At 43.2% G+C, this 21197-nt stretch overlaps 11 protein-coding genes across 11 annotated transcripts; 6 read left to right on the top strand and 5 right to left on the bottom strand.

The window, feature by feature from the left end:
- Nucleotides 1–2564: 2564 nt before the first annotated feature.
- On the bottom strand, nucleotides 2565–3225 carry VTP21DRAFT_399 (uncharacterized protein; the record flags this gene model as incomplete). The annotated part of the gene is made up of 2 exons (XM_069394350.1): nucleotides 2565–3095; nucleotides 3166–3225. 2 exons carry the CDS (start codon nucleotides 3223–3225, stop codon nucleotides 2565–2567), a joined length of 591 nt encoding a protein of 196 aa, XP_069256778.1.
- Nucleotides 3226–5416: 2191 nt separating this feature from the next.
- On the top strand, nucleotides 5417–7249 carry VTP21DRAFT_398 (uncharacterized protein; the record flags this gene model as incomplete). Its single annotated transcript, XM_069394339.1, has 1 exon — nucleotides 5417–7249. One exon carries the CDS (start codon nucleotides 5417–5419, stop codon nucleotides 7247–7249), a length of 1833 nt encoding a protein of 610 aa, XP_069256777.1.
- An 868-nt stretch (nucleotides 7250–8117) lies between these two features.
- VTP21DRAFT_397 (uncharacterized protein) lies at nucleotides 8118–9138 on the top strand (the record flags this gene model as incomplete). The annotated part of the gene is made up of 3 exons (XM_069394328.1): nucleotides 8118–8408; nucleotides 8478–8824; nucleotides 8892–9138. 3 exons carry the CDS (start codon nucleotides 8118–8120, stop codon nucleotides 9136–9138), a joined length of 885 nt encoding a protein of 294 aa, XP_069256776.1.
- Nucleotides 9139–9817: 679 nt separating this feature from the next.
- On the top strand, nucleotides 9818–10717 carry VTP21DRAFT_396 (uncharacterized protein; the record flags this gene model as incomplete). Its single annotated transcript, XM_069394317.1, has 1 exon — nucleotides 9818–10717. The coding sequence occupies one exon, from the start codon at nucleotides 9818–9820 to the stop codon at nucleotides 10715–10717; it is 900 nt and encodes a 299-aa protein (XP_069256775.1).
- A 426-nt stretch (nucleotides 10718–11143) lies between these two features.
- On the bottom strand, nucleotides 11144–13711 carry VTP21DRAFT_395 (uncharacterized protein; the record flags this gene model as incomplete). The annotated part of the gene is made up of 12 exons (XM_069394306.1): nucleotides 11144–11229; nucleotides 11337–11598; nucleotides 11670–11886; nucleotides 11957–12203; nucleotides 12296–12362; nucleotides 12426–12540; nucleotides 12612–12748; nucleotides 12818–12970; nucleotides 13042–13152; nucleotides 13242–13489; nucleotides 13585–13624; nucleotides 13688–13711. The coding sequence occupies 12 exons, from the start codon at nucleotides 13709–13711 to the stop codon at nucleotides 11144–11146; spliced, it is 1707 nt and encodes a 568-aa protein (XP_069256774.1).
- Nucleotides 13712–14143: 432 nt separating this feature from the next.
- On the top strand, nucleotides 14144–14523 carry VTP21DRAFT_394 (uncharacterized protein; the record flags this gene model as incomplete). Its single annotated transcript, XM_069394295.1, has 3 exons — nucleotides 14144–14171; nucleotides 14239–14359; nucleotides 14439–14523. 3 exons carry the CDS (start codon nucleotides 14144–14146, stop codon nucleotides 14521–14523), a joined length of 234 nt encoding a protein of 77 aa, XP_069256773.1.
- Nucleotides 14524–15078: 555 nt separating this feature from the next.
- Nucleotides 15079–15476, top strand: VTP21DRAFT_393 (uncharacterized protein; the record flags this gene model as incomplete). The annotated part of the gene is made up of 2 exons (XM_069394284.1): nucleotides 15079–15193; nucleotides 15265–15476. 2 exons carry the CDS (start codon nucleotides 15079–15081, stop codon nucleotides 15474–15476), a joined length of 327 nt encoding a protein of 108 aa, XP_069256772.1.
- A 261-nt stretch (nucleotides 15477–15737) lies between these two features.
- VTP21DRAFT_392 (uncharacterized protein) lies at nucleotides 15738–16883 on the bottom strand (the record flags this gene model as incomplete). The annotated part of the gene is made up of 5 exons (XM_069394273.1): nucleotides 15738–16215; nucleotides 16305–16545; nucleotides 16616–16653; nucleotides 16718–16728; nucleotides 16797–16883. 5 exons carry the CDS (start codon nucleotides 16881–16883, stop codon nucleotides 15738–15740), a joined length of 855 nt encoding a protein of 284 aa, XP_069256771.1.
- Nucleotides 16884–17783: 900 nt separating this feature from the next.
- VTP21DRAFT_391 (uncharacterized protein) lies at nucleotides 17784–18040 on the bottom strand (the record flags this gene model as incomplete). Its single annotated transcript, XM_069394262.1, has 2 exons — nucleotides 17784–17939; nucleotides 17984–18040. The coding sequence occupies 2 exons, from the start codon at nucleotides 18038–18040 to the stop codon at nucleotides 17784–17786; spliced, it is 213 nt and encodes a 70-aa protein (XP_069256770.1).
- A 23-nt stretch (nucleotides 18041–18063) lies between these two features.
- Nucleotides 18064–19228, bottom strand: VTP21DRAFT_390 (uncharacterized protein; the record flags this gene model as incomplete). The annotated part of the gene is made up of 4 exons (XM_069394251.1): nucleotides 18064–18778; nucleotides 18843–18939; nucleotides 19008–19080; nucleotides 19151–19228. The coding sequence occupies 4 exons, from the start codon at nucleotides 19226–19228 to the stop codon at nucleotides 18064–18066; spliced, it is 963 nt and encodes a 320-aa protein (XP_069256769.1).
- A 1170-nt stretch (nucleotides 19229–20398) lies between these two features.
- Nucleotides 20399–21178, top strand: VTP21DRAFT_389 (uncharacterized protein; the record flags this gene model as incomplete). The annotated part of the gene is made up of 5 exons (XM_069394239.1): nucleotides 20399–20413; nucleotides 20527–20595; nucleotides 20697–20761; nucleotides 20853–21081; nucleotides 21146–21178. 5 exons carry the CDS (start codon nucleotides 20399–20401, stop codon nucleotides 21176–21178), a joined length of 411 nt encoding a protein of 136 aa, XP_069256768.1.
- Between the last annotated feature and the right edge of the window lie 19 nt (nucleotides 21179–21197).

Here is a 21197-nt window from a genome sequence, read left to right as displayed (position 1 = left end):
GGGATATGGAGAGTACATTGCGTACTTAATGAACAGATGAGTTTTAAAGGTTTTTTTTGTGCACTTTGATTGCTGAGCCAATTTGCCAAGCAAGTGACTCTACAGAAAAATTATTAATTTTATAATTAAGCAATTAAAAATTTATATTGGAAGCTCGTTCGAAATTGCTTAGCAATAAGAGAATCTGATTGTTTAGTTTACGGGATTCGTCCTTTCTCTTCCAGATTACGCATCATATTTTGAGTTCACTTACAATTGTCAGAAAACATCGCTAGTTGAAAAAAAAATCTATCATCTTTGTATATTACGAGAAAACTCCAATTTCCAAGTTGGCATTTATCTCCTCCCTTTTTAATAATAATAAGCCTTAAATCTGAATTAACTGAATAGATTAAGCAGCTTTTTAGATATTCATGGCTCATATCGTGATTTGAATGAAGGGCTGTTGTTTTAATTCATTTTCACTTGGTTTAATAGAAGGAATCTTGAGTTTTGACGATATAGAGCGGTTAACAATTACAGAATAGCATTTGTAACCAGTTTTCAATTATATAATACTTTGAAATTTAAATGAAGGATTACTTTTCTTATATTTCTGTAGTGAGGGTCTCCTCTTTCGTTGTTACTTAAGTTCAACCCTAAGTTTAATTGGCATTCACCAATCTAACTTAGGGCCGAACTCTGCTTCATTCTAATTGGCTGCGGATAAAGTTGTCCAGACTATTCTGCCACTGCTTGGATACAAAGATCGAATTTGACGATAAAAACGGACGACATTACCGTAAAATACAGTATATTGGAAAATGCTTGAAATCACTAATTCTGATCATTGAGGCAGAGTAACCCTAAAAGTATTGGTTTTCAAGTGTGACATTTTAGCCTTTCCGAGAAGAGGGGTAGCAAGTAAATAGTAAAACAAGAAAAAAAAAATAAGGTAGATTGTAATAAAAGTTATGGAAGATGGGAACGTGAAACTTGGGTTGTTGACTGCTTATTCCATTTATTCTAAACCGCTGTACTTAGTGCTAACCTAAAGCCAATTAAAAGTCACAAACCGACAACTTATTTTTCGGAATCAAAATATTTTTATTACAACTCGTAGAAATAGAGTGGGATGGTATTGCAAAAAAGGTACCTACGCTATTTATAGGAATATATGCAAGCTACATTCAAAGAGGAAAAGCTAAAACGCTGGGGATATTGAAGTTGAAAAGGGCTTAAATATGCATGCTTGGACTTAATTTCATTTTCAATTACTTGAGTTAATGTAATGGCTATATACCCCTGCCACGTTATGTCTGATACTGCGCTTGTTCGCTTCAGAGAGTGTTGCGAAGAGACTTCGGTGCATTCTTCCTTTTGTTGGTGACTAGGCAGTGGATAGATCAAATTTGAATTTTTTTACCGTAACCAGGAATCGCAACAGCGTCAAGGTTTATCATAGTTGATAGATCTGCTCAAAGAAGCATTTCTTAATCTCATCTTTATACGATTCTGGATCCTTGCCAAGTGGACAAACCTTTTCAGCAGAAATGGTTGCAGAGATAGCAATAACGAAATATATAAAAAGGCCTGATAAATGGTTCAATGAATCATAGTAGGAAATACATAAAATGTTATCAAGATCGAAATAACAAAAAGAGTTAAAAAATGCAAACTAGAGCAGCGTTGCTAAAATCAATAATGAATGTAAATATTTTAAAATCAGTCTAATCATATTTGAGCTTATCTCTGCTATAGCACCGTTCATGAGTTAAAATTTTAAAGCTCCACTAGGATATAAAAGTCAATAGCTATTGGGTGATTACACGTGAAAGTGTTAACAGAAGGGGTAGGTGAGGGGAGAGAAGGAATAAAATTACCTGGAATAAAGACCGGAGAAGAAATTAAAAGTACCTATTCCTCGTCGGATTACAATGAATTGATTCAATTAGAGTGACGCGTAAAAGTCTAAGCCTCATTATTTAGGGTATTTATTTGAAATTTTTGTTTGCGTTCTTGTTTAAATAAACTTTATCTATTGCGATCACATTTTATAGTAATTAATCATTACTCTGGATCATCTTGTAAACGTATAGCTTATGGTAAGTAGTCAAGTCTTATTCTTTTCTTTTATTATCCTGTCTATGATGCTTTCACTTTCATATATGTTAGACTTCTGAAATGTTTTGAAAGAAATCTTTTAATTCACCTGAGAAAACATTTATTTATTTTCTCTTTCCTGCATTTATATCGAACTTTAGACTAACTACTCTATTGTTCTGCTTTTATGCCATAGAAAACTCTCCCTTCATGGAAAGGTAAGCTGAATTAACACTTTCTGACGAGGAATCTTTATTTTTGCTCTACAAAATGTTTCCACATATTTGGAATAATAAAGTAATGTATAAAATATGTGTCAACAGGCAGTTAACTAGTGCTCATTCTATTCTAGAACATTATATTATTTTAAGGGAAAAATCGGCAGATAAAAATGGGGGAATAAACACAAGCTGTAATATAAAAGTGTATATGAGGTAAAATGCTAAGAGGAATGACTTTTTTGGATTGCAAGAAATGTAAAATTAAAGCGGTAGTAACGGAGCTGACGAGGGAGAAGATGAAGCAGGAGCGTAATAAATACTGGCGATTCCCGAATCAAGATCATTGAATACGTCACCACAACATGAGCAGTTTTGTCGAATGTATTTACTTGCGCGGGAGTCTGCTGGTTCTAGAGGGCTACCGCAGACAAAGGTCACATGACGACTCTCTGAAGATGACTCTAGAGGCGTCGGGGGAGCAGTCTCATCAAGAGCAGTTGATTCCGACGCCTGCGAGTTAAACGGAGAAGGTGCATCGATGGCTTCTGTGTGGACTTTTCTCAGTGGAGGTATTGCTTGTGGTGAGTTGATTGAAAAAGTGGGGGGATTGCGACTGGCAAGAAGCTCAAGATAAGAATCCCAGGAGTCCTCGTTCTCTAGGCGCGGGCAGCCCACACTTGGTGAACGCATGCGGAGATGATACGCCTCCGAGCCTTCGTGCAATGAAACGAGAGAATTGGAAAGGGGTAACAGGTTCGGCCAAGATGCGAAAAAGGCCTTAGTGGTAGAGTGCTAATGGAACAACCATGGATGAGAATACTCTGCATAAGATCTATAAAGCCATATTCGTGTGAATGATTACCTTTGGGCTTCGACCGCTGACACGATGCCACCTTGAACGTATAAAACTTCGAATCCCCATCTTGTCGTGGATATGAGAGTGTGCTTTGATCCTTTGGGGATGAGGGCTAGCCGATCCGAAGAGGAAATTAAAGACTCGAGAGGAAGAATAGGGGGCAAAGGGAGACGAAATTTTGGAAGATCATAAAACACATTTATAAAAAGGAAGTAAAAGTGTCCTGATCACCTCCTGCGCCCAACTCTTAAACACCCATCCAATGGGGTAGGGATTTTCGAAGCTCTTCCCCTCTTCCAAACCTCGATAAGACCCTCGCTTACGATGATTCGGGAGGACTTTGCCCCTAAGCCTCTATTTTAGTCAAGCCAGCTGGATTGAGTGTGTGAAACTTCTTAACCTTGCGCGCTCTCTCGGTTAAGATGTTGGACCAGGTTCCAGCAAGGTGGGCTGAAACATAACCCAGCATCTTAATAAGTTGAGAAGAATATTGAGACATATAGTTTCCCTCCGCACTTCCTCCCCCCGAGGCTACGGAAGAATTGTGTTTATTAACCGATGCAAGAGCCACTGCGAAACAAACATTAAGAGTATATACGCTTATTCTAAATCCGGGAAGCGTATTAGCCGATATTGTGCGAACTGTATACATAGAATATAGCACCCACTCATGAGTGGCTGGAACCCCCGTTTACATAGCAACTGTTAGACACAATTAACCACCCTGATATTGATCTAGGTTAGTTCAATGTGGAATAGACAACTATCCCGTTCAATCAATAGAGATGATGGCATTTTACGGAGCATCGTATTATCTCTTTCATTGATGCCGATGCGAGTTGTGATAAATTAAATGATGTACAACAATGAACACGAAGCAAATTTCGAGATGAAGGTATCGATGTTCCCCAACTGTTAAGAAGGGATTTTCGTGCATCCTTAGCATCCCTGATTAAGTGCTTTGGCCACGATAAGGCAAAGAGATAGCAAACAGCGACCGGAGAAACATAACTTGGTTTCAAACAGTTAATAGTGGTGTTAAGTTTCTCCCAGTATGGTATGGGTTTAAGAGATTTACACAAAAACGAAGAAAACATTCGCCCTAAGAGAGCTGAGACTGTGAAATACAACAAAGACCTATCCTCTCTTTAATATAGCGTTTCAGCCGTGAGTAAAATTCGGACATAATATAGATACGGACGGTATTGAATAGGTGGCCATCTGTTTCTGAATCTATAAAGTAACAAAAAATTATTAGAAAAAAAAAAGGGAGAGAAGAAGAGGAGAGAAGAAAAAGTCTTGAAGGGAAGAGAGAAAAGTTTAGCTAACATGCCCTTCCGGTTCATATGTCTTCCATCTCACTTAAGTAGCTGTGGAATCGTACTTTGATATTGGAATTTCTTTAGGAAAGGTTGCTACTTGATCACAAGCACTTTAGTTCTTTTAATACTTATCTGGTTTAGGTAATTGAGCACCCTCAAACCTGTGCTTGCGACCTTTGTGTGATTTTTTCGTTTTTTATATGAATTGATGCTTTATGCAATGAAGACATCTGTCGGTGTGGAATGTGATATAATAATGAATCACTGCGTCTAGTTGGAGAGCTTTGCTCCTTTAATATTTGGCCAAATATACAAACCTTGTTATGTTCAGAAAACCCATCCGGAAAATATTGCCTTCACTTGAGATGAAAATTTGTACAGAATGGGCATTGGGGCTTTTATGCATATATGTTACCGTGGCCCACTAGGAGAGGGAGCCGGTTGCCCTCGGCCAGCATGCAAAATTGGATCTAAACCATAAACAGATATTTCCAAATAAAGAATTAGTTCATCCGCCAGTTGGGTAAGTTTCGTACAAAGCAATCTTCAAAACACTTCCTATCCTTTAATTTAACAGACAACCCATTAAAATAACCCAAAACAAACATACAATGATCGTTGTACGCATTTGATGTTTGATTCAAAAATCCTAATATGGGTCAGAATAAACACACGGACTCTATTTTTATTTCTTCTCACCTCTTGATTCACCGATCGATTTTATGGTTACACCATGATCGATGAACGTTTGATTAATAATGCTGTTCCATATATCTTCCGTTCTCAATCACGAGAAAATTTTCTGTTCATTTTTTCCCCCCTCTTTCTCGCTTTTAACTTAATTATTAGCCCCGACTTCTTCTACTTAGCATAAAGATACCCTCCCAACCTCTTGTTTCCAAACTATAGTTGGGCTATACGTACTTTATGTGCCAATGGGAATGACCTCCTATTCTTCCCAGAAGAAAGAAAAGGCTTCGTCCGTGGTGCGGGAGGGCTTGCCACAAGAAACTTGGTGGGACAATGGCCTCAGTGAAATTTCCAGACTTTCGCTCTCCCTTACTCCAGGCGATCGCAGGATGAGAGCTGGATATAAGAAAGAGGCCGGAGAGTTAACAGCGTCTAAAACACCTTATCTCGAACTCCTGGGAAGCAATCACCAGCCCCGGGACGATAACAAAGCTCCGGTCCCGCTGCTTGCTCGGAGGTCCCCACCAAGGCTACCTGCAAAACTATTTTTGCACGAGCCCAGTAGGAGACTCGAAAAGCAACTCCCCGCACCCCCCGCGAGCTCCAGCGCCTCGCACCAAACTCGGAGCCCTTGCTTTTCAGCTCGGCTACGGGCCAACTTACGGAGCCTTATATTCCACCGGCATCGAGACCCGGCCTCTAGCTCTCCCTCCGGGTCCACAGCTTCCACCGATAATTCGCTTTCCTTCACTACCAACGCCTCACACTCTACACCACCCTCTGCCCCTTCTCCATCAACCGATAGATATGGACACCAAACTCCTAGAACCCCTACCTCTACTCCTTCAGCAAGAGCTTCATATGCAATGTATGTCAAGCTCATCGCTGAACAGCAGAATTCAAACGGGGCACAGCTGTTTCGATCTAACTCTTTAGATTTACCTAAGAGGCGAATGGGTCATAATGTACGGATACCTAATGGGAGGCGCACAAAAGATGGGGCTACTTCCCCCCCAATCCACCAGAGCAAGCATGGAAATTCATCGCCAAGAACACCAGAAGTCCAGTATAAGCAGCCGAATCCACCCCATGGTGGTAACCCGGATGGCATGCTAAGATATATGAAACCCAGCTTGGATGAGAAGGCTCGGAGTGAAGAGGACCACGGTGCAAACGCAAAGTGGCGGGAGCAGATACTTGAACAAACAGTTATGTCTTCATACAAGCCAGGGCAGCCGAAGGCAAAATCTTCTTCTCCTAAACTCAAGTCGCATTTTCTGCTAGAAAGCGACAAGGGCAATCACCCTAAATCAAGGAGACACAATATCCCAGTGGTAGAGCCAAAGCCGATCAATAATACCGCTTCCCCCAGACGACACAATCTAAACGCTGAAGGGGTTACTTTATCGAACGACAAGCATTCCGGAATCACCATGACACCGATTGTCGACTACCAAACACTTGTTAATTTCCTGGAAGAGAATCAACCAAGTGGCCAGTACAGTCCGCAAAACTCATGCCCGCCCAACAAGTTCGGGAATCGAACCCCCCATTCTCTTTCTCCCATTATGGCAGAGGCCACCATCTCACCTTTTCATTCCGACTCATCCTCTACTTTCTCTACCTCGTCGCTAACACCTGCCCCATCCCCTTTGATGGATTCGCGTGTCACAACTCAACAATACATCTCTCCTGCTTCCACCTCATCTACCGTTACCGTAACTGTAAAACCAGAAAGCGGCCGGGGAAAATACGGGAGAAAAATCGAAGAGGAAGCAAAAGTGTTTCTCGATCTGATTGCGGATCAGGCCGAATATAGACCAGAATATCAAGACAACAGTCAGATTAACCGGGCGGCGAAAGGGATGAATGAGGGCAAAGGATTGGAAACATTGGATAACACCATTGAGGATGGAGATGTAGACTCTGCAGCAGAAGAAACCAGGCAGTATGCGTCGTTGGGTGGGTTAGGCATCTGGATCTCGCAGGCAGAATTTGCTTCCACAGACTCGTCATTATCTGGAAGTAGCCACCACTCCATCTCCCATACCAATGGGAAGAGGATCATTGGCTGGTAGGAAACAGCGTTTGAGGCTTTTGGCATCTCTGTATAAAGTACATAAAGATCTACGCGCGTTCTTGTTCATTTTCCAGTTAATATATCCTCTAATAATGTAGCCAGTATATATTTATATATTTATATATTTATATATTTATACATCTATTTTACTTTTGAATTTGCAATCCAATGTACACGATATCTCGATTTTTAGGTGTTTAATCTTGTAAATAGCGATTTCATATAAAGGTCATTTTTCCAATTCCCAGTCAGCACCCTCCCCCCACCAATGTATGCATCTGCCATCGCGTCTGCAGTGCCCTGTTGCATCTGCGCCAAAGCACGGGGTCCACGTGCAACAATGTTCAGCTGGACCGAATTAATCTCCGGCTGGCATCGAGCCTGAGAGTGAGAAGTTAGCGGGAAAGGTGTTTGGGCAGAAACGCGCGCTAAGCCATCGTGGAAACGTCGGGGGTTCGATTTCTCAAAAGGGGGAATCGAGTGCTAATGGAACCCCGTAGTCTCGAAACCTTTACCCCATGAGAGTTTTAGCCGTGGCGGGGGGCCAGTCGAAATTTCTGCTGATCGAATAAATACCCTATCGACGAGCGGCACTCAACAGAATCTGCTTGCGAAAACGAGCTTGGCAGCCATGTTTTTATTCCACTAGCGTGGCACTAGCTTCATATTCTATATTAATAATTGGTGACTGGTGCTCTCCAATTCCGCGTTTGGAGCTGCCCTATGCTTTTAATTTTGTTCAACCCAAATTTTATTTTCTACATTGTTGTGGTTTCTTCATTCCTTTCATTCGAGTAAGCGGATCTCCCGCTAGTTCCTGTATTCCATTCATCTCCACACACACTTGGGTCGTCGTTGTTTCCGCTATGGGAGCTTTCAAATGTCCGGTCGTGTCCTCATCCCTCCCCCCCAGGGTTAATTACCCTGCTCCTCAAAACGGATTATCTCGCTTCTTTGCTCTCTCTAGCTTTGACCCTGAACGATGCGTCACCACATGGGCAGGCCCACCGTGGCTCCTCCTGATCGTCCGCCTGGTGATCATGGCCTATTCCTTAACTGCCATTATTACATCTTGGATTTTGGAGAGGCAGCGTCCGTATAGATTCTGGGTATTTTTCACTAATCTCACCTACACGGGCTTGGTCTTGTATTTTCTGGTAGTGATAATGGATCGCCAATCTGGATTTGTACATTATATGATGTTAACCTATTTCCCCCCTCCATAGGCTGCATCCATCCATTCCCTCATTTACGTTCTCCGACCTAAACCGCGAGTCCCCTCATCCTTTCTCCGACAGCCGCGCCCATTCAGCTACGCGTTCTGGTTCCTCTACGAGACCCTTATCACATTTCATGTGATAGTTCCCACTACTTTTTGGATTTTGCTCGCAAAAGATGTTTATAAACTGAATCGAATTGAGTACTGGCGCAATTTAAGCGTGCATGGGATGGATTTAGTCGTCATGGTAATAGAGGGTTTCCTCAGCAGAAACAATATGGCCCTCTCCCACTTTGTGGCGTGCATCCTGTTGCTTCTCCTATACCTTTGCTTGGCCATTCTGAATCGATATATGTGAGATGGAATTTCATTCCTCATGATTTTGCTGGATGACTAAGCCGCTTCTCTTCACTGCTGTTAGAAATAACTTCTGGGTGTACGAATTCTTGAACTGGGAGCGGAACGGTGCAGGAGTAACCATTGGGTCGTATGTGGGCTTGATTGTATTTGCGCTCGTCGTATACATTCTGTGGTTCCTCGTCCACCTCGTCAAGAATCGTTATGGAGATCCTCTGTGGGAGCGCAAGTGGAAAGAGCCCTTGCCCGCTGAGGCCGAAGCTCAAGTGAACATGGAGGACCTCAATAAGCTGGACCTCCCCACTCAGTAGTTTTGGAACGGAACCCAAGTAATAAGTTATTGCATGTATACGTAATCTTCTGTGGAATAATGACTTTGGTTTTCTTAATTATTTATCACTACTCTATTTCGACTATTTATTCTCTCCTTTTATTTAAGCAATGTGCCACTTTTTTACTTATATTGTGCTCTGTTCTGCTGTTAGGTGAGACATTTAACCGAACAATAAAAATGATAACTCCCGTTTCTCAATGTATACACTATTTATGAGCACATGCCTGGACGGATGACATGGAACATATTTTTATTTATATTAAGAGCATGATAAAAATATATTGCCCTTGAGTTACGGAAAAAAAAACAAACAAAACGCACTGATTCATATTTTCAATAGAAGCGTTCCTACATTGTGGCTTAAAACTTTCTTTACGAATATAGTCACCAACATCTCTCTAACCTTAAGTTTTGGCGCATCCCTAATTATAGCAAGATTCTCGAAAATTTTTCAAATCACTTGGCTAAATTTCTATGCTAAAACATGACGTAGCTGCTTGTTTAAGTCCTTTTTTTCCTTTTTCTTCTTCAGACTCCTGATATATATATAAACCTCACATCGTGCTGCACTAGAACCAACAGTTTTCCACTCTCTCCGAACCGCTTCCATTATTTTTCCCCCACCCCCCATACGAGTCAAAACAATTAAGTTAAGCATGCTAAAACACACCCTATCGCCACTACGGAGTGGCAACAGCCGCCGTCCATTGCTTGCGTATTTTTTACTTTTTGTTTTTGTCCTCTCCTATGCAACCAGTGCATTAGCCTACCCTGTGCTTGAAGCTCGACAGCAGAGAGATCCGGGCACAATAGGGAGCAGTAGTGATGGCCCGCTGGTGAACATTAACGGCAGAACACTTACCGTTCATGCCATCATACTGGCCGTGCTACTCATCCTCTTCGGGCTGTTCCTCGTCTTCTCTGGTTATCGGCACATACGGCTCACTGCATTTATAGCGGGCGCAATTGTGTTTGGACTTATTACCTGGATTGGACTGACGAATGCAGAGCCGTCGGCTGGATATGGGCCCCATGCAACAACAATATATCTTGTCGTGAGCGTTGGAGTCGGCCTCGTGCTGGGGGCGGTTGCGGCGTGCTGTTGGCGCGTCGGGGTCTGGCTCGTGGGTGCACTCGGATTCTGGGCACTTGGGTTGTGGATCCTCTCGTGGAAAGCCGGGGGCGTGATTACGCCCTACTGGGGTCGCATCCTCTTCCTTGCGCTCATGGCGGTTGCAGGCTTGGTCCTGACGATCTTTTTCGAACGCTTTGTGATCATCATCACCACCTCGATTGGGGGTGCCTTCGCCGTCTTCTTCGGCTTAGACATCTTCCTTAACACTGGATTCATGTATGCCACTCTTCAATTCTTGGATAGTCGCCACACCACCGCGTACGACGCCAATCCGAAGGCATTGGGAATGCTTGGCGGTGTTGCGGCCTTGGCTCTTCTGGGCATTATTGTCCAGTATTTCCAGAGAAGCCGCTACGGTCCTGCTGTCTACAAAGAGCCGGTGGACGCGGTTCCGCCCCGAAGGCGCTTCTTTTTCTTTTAAACTCTAAATAGTTTATGCCGAGATGTCCTCCTTTCCTATAACTAGTCCGTATTCTTTAGCCACTCTCTCATTGCAACCCCATGTTCTATAATCTATCTATTTTTTTTTCCCATGCCTTCCCTTCACACCAATAATCCCATTTCCTTTATACTCATCAAAACCACGACGCCATCCCACCTCCTTCTCCCCTTCTTATCTCTTCCTTTGCGCCTTCATTGTATTAGCCACCGAGTGTATATTTATGCTATATTTAGATGGAATATAATGTCTTATCTCTTCATTGCCAACAATCCGATTCGGATCGATATCGTTTTATTCGTACAAAGGCTATGCAAAGATGAGGATTCACAGAGAAATAAACAAATAAACAAACGCAGAAATTGTCCTTTGCTTGAAAGTTTTTTTTTTCCTATTCACTACGCTTCACTAATGGCCGAATCTTTTGCGCAGATGCTGTACCCGCTCCATCAAGTCAGCGGAGATGGGCGGCTCCTGGTTAGGCTCAATAGCATCTATACACGGGTACAGACACAAAGAGAAGGAAATAAAAATGGAATTAAAAATAAGCGTTAAATAGAAAATAGAACGGCAGAGTTATTCCGAAATAAATATAGATTACCCAAAAACTCAATGACGGCCCGCTCGCAATCGGCGGATTTCACCAGGACATCGGCCACCGGCTCGACAAATTTGACCGCCATCTTGACGAACTCCTCCGGGTAGGGTGGAAGGGCCAGCTCGAGCATGCGTTTGGCAAAGTGGGCAGCAAGACTTTGATCGAGCGCAGTGGCACGGCGAGCCATGTATCGGACCACTGGGGTGACAAATCCGAGCTGCATGAGATGGATCATTTGGTCCAGCAAACTCTTGCGAACCAGCATCTGGTCGTAGAAGCGTAGGTGTTTGGTTAGCAAAGCTTGTGTCGACGAAGCAATAGCCGAGGAGTGCTTACCCCTATTTCGGGATGAAGTTTTGGCCGTTGGAGTTCGAAATTCGAGTACAATACAGTAAAAACGTGTGCGCGCTGGTGCGGGTGACGATAGGCGATCTCTTCTAATAGCAAATGCTGTACTGGCACTACGTCCCGTCGGAAGTAGGTCTCGTAGTAATCGGTTTGCTCTAGGATATAATTAATCCATACGATGATGCCCATAGATGCCATCGGAAGGCTGATGGGGGTGAAAATGAAAGGTTAAAGAGCGGGAACATGCAGAAAAATAAACTCATCGGATGACTCACTCAATCACCTCCAAAATCTCCTTCATGCAGCTGGAGAGGTCGCCGCCGATGGATTTTCTTGCGATGAGTTGGCTGAGGGTTTTCAACCTTTTGTAGGTATCCTCAAATTCTGTCTTGTCCAGCTCCGCGTCGTTGGACTCATGCACGCTGGCCGCATAGGCAAGCAGCCAAACCATTTTATCAATTAAATCAGGCCGTGCGACTTGATCAGGTTTCGGAGGAGTGAAAACTGCTTCCACGAATTTTTCTGAAGACGAATTGTGAAAAAAAAAATAACAATGGTGCTTTGTGAGTGCGTACAGACAGTATGTGAGGGGGGGGGAGAAGGGGAAAGCCTACCTAAAATCCCTGGATCACGGAGGTGTTCAACTGAGGGGGGTGGGGTATCATTATATAATTTATACAGCTATATTGAAGCATATCTTAGAATGAATGAAGAAATCCACCCCAATATGAGATATACACTTGCCTCCACAATATCTCCGGCAGCAGGCTGCTTTTGCTCTGTGATTGCTGTCAAAACTTTAGCTACTCTCGCAGGCGCATTATTAAGAAGGTGACGGATAAGAGGAATTAACGGAGCCCTATTGAAACAAAAAACAGACCATTAAGATTTTTGGACATTTGGAAGAGTGCCTGCGATCTTCTTTATTACCTGTGTGTTTGGTCAGCAGCGGCAAGCTCAAGCTCTCGGGATATCCGCTTGAACGCTTTGCCACCTTGCTCTGATATTAACTGTTGTAAAAGCGTCTGGGCATAGACATAATTCCGATCGGATTGGCAGCAGATTTTCTATAAGAAATCGACAGCGTACGTTGAGCGCTAACAATTTTTGGGCATCAAAAAAGGGAGGTGGGGTACCGTTAGATCAGGTAGCTTTTGCTGCAGGGTGATATCGTCTTCCTCTCGAAGTCGATCGAATGTATCGATCAACACCCCAGTAAACACATTTAAAAAGGTGGACGCAGTTGCCACTCTAGCTATCTCAGATTGATGCCCCGCATCGGCAATTCTCTGTAAGTGAACAAAAATTGAAAAAGAATATGAGCCTAGGCCTTCGGAAAAACGGGAGTTAAGTATCCTACCTGAATAGCAAAATTCAAGAGGGCGCTATTTGGGTGCTTCTCCGAAAGCTCATAAAACATTGATCTCCATACTGGGTATTTTATCATCTCCTCCAACCATTCCGGAACGTCCTTCATTTAATATTTGGAGTAAGTATAAAAGAGAAAATTGATTAATTAATCAATTATGAATACAATTCAGAACGATTACTACCACTTACCTTTGAATTCATGAAGGCGCCATCAACGGCTTTGGGACTAAAGCGCTCGATCAGCATGTTTTTCATCTCCCGCTCCATTACTGCAGTTGCGTCCAGTCCTAGATCCTTGCTCCATGACGATAGCAGATTAAACATAGAGGGCAAGCCAACATAGGAATCCGCGAGAAATGAGACCGCATCAACAGGTTGCCCACCTAACTTGACAAATTCTCCGAGTACGGAGTCGATCCCGGGCTCCATAATAGCATCTACATCGAGCGAACAAAAATGAGAATTAGATATACATGCCATTAGGGTAAGCAAGATGCTCTTGTCCAAATTCTTGGGACATGAAATGAATTACCTTCTGACGTTAGCTTTTCCTGACATTCCTTAAGATTAGTCTATCAGAACAAGGGAGCAATTCTTAGCTTCAAAGAACTAGAAAACTAGACTGTAGGGCTTACCATTTTCCATTCCCCATATAACATTAAAGATACTAATGTGAGAGTGACTGCTATTTTTTATGATATTTATTTTTTCGCGTTTGTGACGTCAATTTTCATATATACCAATTCGACCTTCAACTAGGTAATGTTCAGCTAGCAATCAATAATAGAATGGTTGAAAGAAAAAACTATTCTACTATTGATGGTGTAGGGGGGGGGGGGGCGAATGTTCCGGAAATTTCAAATATAGCTCATGCAAATGTCGGAACCTTGTTTCATGTATATTGTATTTAAGAGCATAAAAAGCGCTATAGAATTGCGCACCATTCCAGGTGGACGAGTTTAAATTCAACGATGGATGGGAGAAATAAAGTCTCAAAATCTTGAATCAGCTCTCCATTTCGGGCCAGTGCTGATCTTAGCTAAAGTAAAGAGGGGTGCAAGCACAAATCTTTGTGCTTCAATCTTCAAACAATGTTCCTACGCTTGGTCATCATGATCTGTTTTCTGCCACAAAAAATAAGAACAAGGTTCACTAAAACAAAAAAAATCGCTCTTCACTGTTTTAGCGGGACTTGCGTATCCATTATCCACCAGCGTGGAGTCTAGCCTCATGTATCCCGCCAACGGAAGTATTAGATTTTCTTTGACATGCATCATGAGCATAGTTGATGGGAGGCGCCGGTTTCGGTTAGCCACATCCAGCCAAGATTGAATATGATAAAGGGACTAGAGCAGTTGGTTCCCAACCGATTTCTCATTACATCAGCTACAGTGTAACTCTAGAGAAGTCGCTGCCGTCGATGCCAGTGCCACTCCCCGAGTCCCCAGAGCCTGCCTATACAGTGGGATGAATACAGCCGTGCATTCCATGTGCTTGCACAGAAGCGTAAAAATAGATCCGAGGAGGTTTCTAGAAAAATTCTGCAGAGAGCCGGGAAACGGTTATTTTTACACCGCGTTGATTATGCGGAGTTTGAACCCGGAGCAATCAGATCAAGCGCAGAGCGCTATGTTTAGGCGAGAGGCCCTCAATGCAAGGGCGGCGGGCGAGAGGGAAAAGCCCCATGCATGCGGCCGGCCAAGAAACGTGATTGCCAAGGGATGGAGATGGCGGCGGCGGAGAGCGGCTCATACGTCGGGTGAGTCAAGGCAGCCGTGGAAAGTGTTTAAAATAGCCTCGGCTGAGTAATGGGACTAATGAACACACGCACCTTATTCCGTGTTAACTTCCGCGCCTCATCTCCCAAGATGCTACACAGGTGTTTGTGGTTCGCGCGCATGATTCCTAAAGCTACGAATGCGCTTGGAATTCCGCGGCAATATAAAAAGGCCAAGGTCGCTCCATTCTGCCTGTTCTCATCGACATTCTCAGGTCGTAGCATCAAGACTCATTCTCATCACTCATCATGAACTTCCGTTCCCTCCTCGCTGCCGCCGTTGCCGCTGCCGTGGCCCCGGCTGTCCTTGCCTCTCCCGTTGAGTCGCGCCAGATCAGCTGCGACATCACTCAATGCCATGGAGGTGAGTTCTCGCCATTCCACATTAAGAACGCTTGCCTCTTGGATAATTAACGCTGTGTTTTATTGCTCTAGTCTTCCAAATTTTCCGTAAATGCGCCCCTGTTGCCGTTCAGAACCAGGACGACATTGGCATGCTTATGGATCTCGCTAAATGCTTCTGCCAAGACGCGACTCTTTCGACATCCGTTGATTCCTGTTTGAAGGGCTGCCCCGCCATTGCCAAGTCCATTCCTCAAGGCGAGTCGTCACAGCTTACTCAGCTCTGCGCCTTTATCCCCAAATAAAGTTACCCCGCATCTATATTTATTACTTGCTACACTTGTTTCCGACTGTAGTTATTAAAATTTGCTCAAGTTTAATCAATAAAAATAAAATCTTAAGCAGCGAAGTTACACCGCCGAGAAATTCGGCTTCAAAATTTCGGCTATGTACTAGGCGTGGAATTAATTTGGCCTTGGCCAATCTTTTGATTATTCCAGTTTATTCAAAGTGCGAGTTTATTTATATTTATGATTGGCACAGCATAGCACAGTCTTCTGATATCTTCATAGCGTCTCTCCAGAAGCCTCTTTTCCGCACAAAAACTGGTCCACCTCGCGTAAGATTTCGGGATGCATGGTGAAAATGTCATGCCCTATCCCGGGTAAGAGCAGATAGCGAGAATTGGGGATAAGGCGATGCATCAATCGGCTGTCCTCAACACCCATGACTTGATCGCAATCTCCTTGTAAAATCAAAGTAGGAATGTTGAGTTTGGGCAATTCTTCCCTGACATCGAACTGCTTTGCCGCCTCTATTTGCCTTAGGACAACATGTTCCGGGCGCGGCAGCTTGAAATACTCGGTATATTTCAAATCGATGGTTTCAGAATTCTCCGCTACCCACTGCGGGGTAAAGTCTATGATGAAGAGTTCACGCGAATAGCTGTCCAGTTTGGAGGGGTCAGGATTACTTGACACGAGAATATCCGTGCCCACAAATAAGAGTCTAAAAAACTCCATGCATATGCTTTTCGAAGGGCCGCTATTTTTTTTAAAAAAAAATCAACACAGTACGAGGAATTAACGGAGAAGGGAATAGCTCATGATCTAAAGGACTGTATTCCAACATACGTCGACACTAATATTAATTTCTGTACCCGAAGAGCTCCCGTTAATCTAGTAACCAGAGTTTGGGCAATCATTCCACCCATGGAAAAGCCAAGCACCCCTACGTCCCTCCAACCCAAATGATTCGCGAGTGAAATAGTATCCTGTGCCAAGATCTCCATGGTAAAAGAAGAATCGGGTATAGGAGTGGATTCATTGATTCCACGGTTGTCGAAGATAAGGACTTGACGATGCTTTGCCAGTTCTAAAGCATTTTATATCACGGTTTCCTAAGGTTAGAATCATTGGAAGTAATTTAACTGTATCGCTTTTACCATCACAAGATGGATACCATTCATCCTTTGACATTGCTCTAAATAGCAGAATGAATGAAAAAAAAAATAGTATCCAATAAATTGGGAGAAGCAGATGCTTACAATCCACAGATCTATTCGAGGAATGCAGTAGAGATAAATTAGGTGTGGCCATGAAAATATGACATTATTGAATTCTAACCATTATCAGCGGGAGTGCTTTAGTATTTTCACCCAGCACACGGTATGAGAGATGAGTACCATCGGGGAGCAGGAGTTGTTGCGACATGTTGTGATGCAATAAATTTTATATAGATAATTTACTCAGCTTCTCTTACCGCCTTTTATAAATACACATAGGCTAGATAACACGTAATTCATAGATGGCACAAAGGTGATTAATGAAGCAATAAATTATAAAAGGAAACCGTCTATTTTCTATCGTCATATCCGAAATACACCCGAAGAACAAGAAACACCAAATAAGGCGCGAATCCCAAGGCCCTTGACTTGAAAATTATCCAAGAATGGATATTCAAGATTTATCATTTAGACGAGTCATCTTTTAGGAGAGTTTGGAGTTGAATTACAGTGGAAAGCATTATTGAAAAATGACTTCTTGATGAATACAGCTTTACACGTAGTAAAAGTAACTAGGGACATCTGGAAATCTATTGTATTATTTGGATGAATAAATAGAAAACTCGTCGTTCCTTTACACTATTTTATATCATTCAATAATGAGTCTTTATTGTTTAAGAAGACTCTAAACTACAATAGTTGCATTATTGAAAGTAATAAAATGAAAAAAACAGCTAAATGATAAGGCGGTATTTTAGTTCGGAGTAAGTCGAGCATAACGATTTTCAACTCGAAGTCGTTCCTTTACACTGTTATAATGAAATAAATTGACATCCCATATTTTGGGTTTTCGGACAATTTCGTGGGGGTTCTTAAATAGCCGAATTGACGAATCATTAATTGCCTCAATCTAATGAGTAAGGATAATATCTTCTCTCGATTGATTTCGAGAGAAATCGTTTAACCTAATCTTTGGCGGGTGAAAAGGTCGGCCTTCTTCTCGGTGGGCCTCATGGCTAGGAGTTAAGATGATTGCTGGCCTCCGTAACCCTTTTGGGTTGAATTGAATTGTATCGAGTGGCTATATGGGAAGTTTGAGAACTATTTTTTATTTTATTAGTATACAACTGTATAGTAACGATTCAGCGGGTGGACCATATAATCTTAAATGATTAGCGAGGGTCAAATAAATAAAGATGGGTTTCAATAGGAATAGAAAATCAGAAAATGACTCAAATCTCTGGTCAAGCTCCGAGTGCATCTTCTAAGCAATATGACATCAGTAAAACAGCAAAATATCTAAACAACAACAGGGGGACACCTTGCGGCATACCCTGAGTTTGGGCAAGTCGTTCCGCCACTCATGTCGATCGATTCATTTTACAGCCTTAGTTATCCATCTTCTTAGCCTGCTCTAAATCGTCCCCAAAAACGTCATTCACCGGCCAACGGGGATTGAAAGTGCACGGAATGCAATAGCGAATGTTCTTGCCCTTGCTCAAGGCATTGAGGGCCGCGAAATCCTCGTCCGAAAGCACGAAGTCCTCGAAGTTGCTGCGGATACGATCGGGAGTCACCGACTTTGGAAGTACCGAGGTCCCGCGCTGCACCGCCCATGAGATCAACACTTGAGCAGGAGTCTTGTTGTTCTTCTTTGCAACTTCAACCACCACCTCCTCATCAATCACCTTCTTCATCCCACGGAGATTGTTTCCGAGAGGAGAGTAAGCCGAGACATGAATTCCCTTCTGGTTGCAGTAGGCCACTAGCTCCTCCTGAGGAAGGTAGGGATGCAGTTCGACCTGGTTCACGGCAGGCACGATCTTGGCCGTTTTTAGGAGCTTCTCGAGCCGGGGAATGTTGAAGTTGGACACGCCGATCGAGCGAACCTTGCCCGTTTCCACCAATTTCTCCATTGCCGCCCACGTCTCGGTGAAATCGATGTCATCGAGGAGGACGCTTTGCTTGCTCTCGTCGGTGGGGAAGAGACTGTCTCCGGGCTTGAAGGCCACCGGCCAATGCATGAGATAGAGATCCAGGTAGTCTGTGCCGAGATCCTTCAGGGTTTTGTTCAATCCTTCTACTACGTGTTCTGGACGGTGACTAAAGTGGTTCCATTGGTTAGTATGTCGGAAAAAAAAAATAAGAAAAAAAATTCAATATTTACTAAGAGTTCCAGAGTTTGCTAGTGATGAAAATTTTGTCTCGGGGAACCTTGCTTGCCTGGTTTTTGAGGGCAAGACCCACCTCATTCTCATTGCCATCTGCAGAATATTAGTTTGTTAATATGCTTCACATTCGAATGCATTCTGCAAAAACTTTCGAAACTTACAGACATGAGCACAGTCGATATGACGGTAGCCTGCTTCGAGGGCGACCTCTACGGCATGTTGGACTTCATTGGGCTATTGAACATCAACATTCATTAGTAGCCATTCCATTACACGTGACGTCCTCTATCCGGCTTTATTATACCTTTGACAGCCAAGTACCGAGCCCAACGGCAGGCATTAAGGATCCAGTGTTGAGTTTGAATGCGCGGCCTAAAGACATGATGGGTTGTTCAGAGAGAGAGATGAAAAAGAGATGTCGAGTAAAAAACGTTAGTTCCCCCCTCGAGGAAAAATTCAGTGCTTAAATAGCTACAACGATTCGAGGTCATAAATAGAGAAATGTTTTACAATTGTGCATCTAAAATTGGATAGGGCTAAGATAAGCGGGTTTCATTCCAGCGTGGAAGGGGGAGATGCTATTCCAAGCTGGGAGAATCCATTTCACTTTCGATGATGTTCCAACGGCTTTGGAAAGGCATGATTGGGTTTTGCGTTGGGCCCTGAAATGGAGCAGTAATTGCAATTACTGTAGAATTCGATTAATAATCATCGTTGAGCGATCTATACGCGGTAGGTGGGACGCGCAAATTCTTCCGCGATTTTGCCTAGTTTGGCCAAGACAGCAGAGTTAGAATTCTGTATACTTGATTGCTCAATTTTGTTCAATCCTCGCCAAGACCTCCAATGCATCCGCCAATGGCCGCGGACGGAGTCCCCTCTCTGCTGTTTGCTTCCCTTAACTTCTGTGATTCCCGGCGCTAAGTTTTCCGGTATTAAACCTTTTTCCAAAGTTCAAAATCAAAGTAACTCTGTGGTCGCGTTGCGATGGTGTGATGTCAACAAGGGGGGACAACGTGCACGTAAGATTAGCTCATCAGTGGAGGCTAAACATCTATCTCCTTTTTCGTGGGCAAGTATCGGCAAACATGCCGTGGTTTAAGACAACCTCTCCGTTCCTTAACCAACACCACCCTCCCCCCGCTTTTCCTTTTGCTTTTTGAAGGTATGGCCGCTCCGGAATCCAATTTCTAAATAAGACAGATCCTAATTGAATTTTTCCCATTTTTGTAGAGGGAGAATTGCCAATGAAATTGTGGAAAAGACACTAGATCACTGCGACAGCCATGGAAATTATGGCGAAATGTAAATTAGATAACGAAATCAACGGGGGGGGTGAGCCAAGATGCATCACTATCGTCCATGCGATTAGTATCCGAGTTCCAGCTGACGTCACACGGTTGCGCGCGCTGCGGCAGCTGCGTTTCAAAATTTTTCAAAAAAGCGTCACCCCCCATCACCTCCCCCCCCAATACCCACGCCGCCATCACATCACTCCATCTCATTCAAATCAAAACAAACAAAAGCATATATCTCGGAAAACTGAGTTGCAATGGCCCGTACCAAGGTAAATTAACTTCATCTTTTGTAAAATCATTATGAATACTTGTCATGGTGCCTCTGCGCTGTTTATCTACATCTCAATAATCTCCTGTTGATTTTTGATTTTCATGATTTTAGCAAACCGCTCGTAAATCGACTGGTGGTAAAGCACCCCGTAAGCAGCTTGCTACCAAAGCTGCCCGCAAGGTAATGCATGCGAGATCTGATCAATGACACTGATTTAAAATACTCGGCTATATGCAGGAGACTAAATATATATTCTTAACCATATATTTTATTTATTCTAGTCCGCACCCACCACTGGTGGTGTGAAGAAGCCCCATCGTTATCGTCCTGGTACTGTGGCTCTTCGGTATGTAGATTTCTGTGTAGTTTTGTTCAGATTTTGATCTATCTTATTGTATCGGGCGGTATTGTGCTTATTTCATTCTTTCTTATCATAGTGAGATTCGTCGATACCAGAAGAGCACTGAACTTCTCATCCGCAAGTTGCCTTTCCAACGTCTGGTTCGTGAGATTGCTCAAGACTTCAAGACCGACTTGCGCTTCCAATCCTCTGCTATTGGTGCTTTACAGGAAGCTGCTGAGGCCTACCTTGTGTCCCTCTTTGAAGACACTAACCTTGCAGCTATCCATGCTAAGCGTGTAACCATTCAGCCTAAAGATATCCAGGTAAGCTTGTGCACGATCGACGTTCTATCTCATCTCCTCACTAATATACTCCTTGATTCCTTAGCTTGCTCGTCGCTTGCGTGGTGAGCGCTCTTAAGCTGTGTTGATATCTTTCT

This window comes from Calcarisporiella thermophila (genome assembly GCF_041956535.1).
Source record: "Calcarisporiella thermophila strain CBS 279.70 unplaced genomic scaffold VTP21scaffold_1, whole genome shotgun sequence".
Taxonomy (NCBI): domain Eukaryota; kingdom Fungi; phylum Calcarisporiellomycota; class Calcarisporiellomycetes; order Calcarisporiellales; family Calcarisporiellaceae; genus Calcarisporiella; species Calcarisporiella thermophila.
The sequence above is the reverse complement of the archived record's forward strand: the minus strand, read 5'-3'. Positions and strand labels throughout refer to the sequence as shown.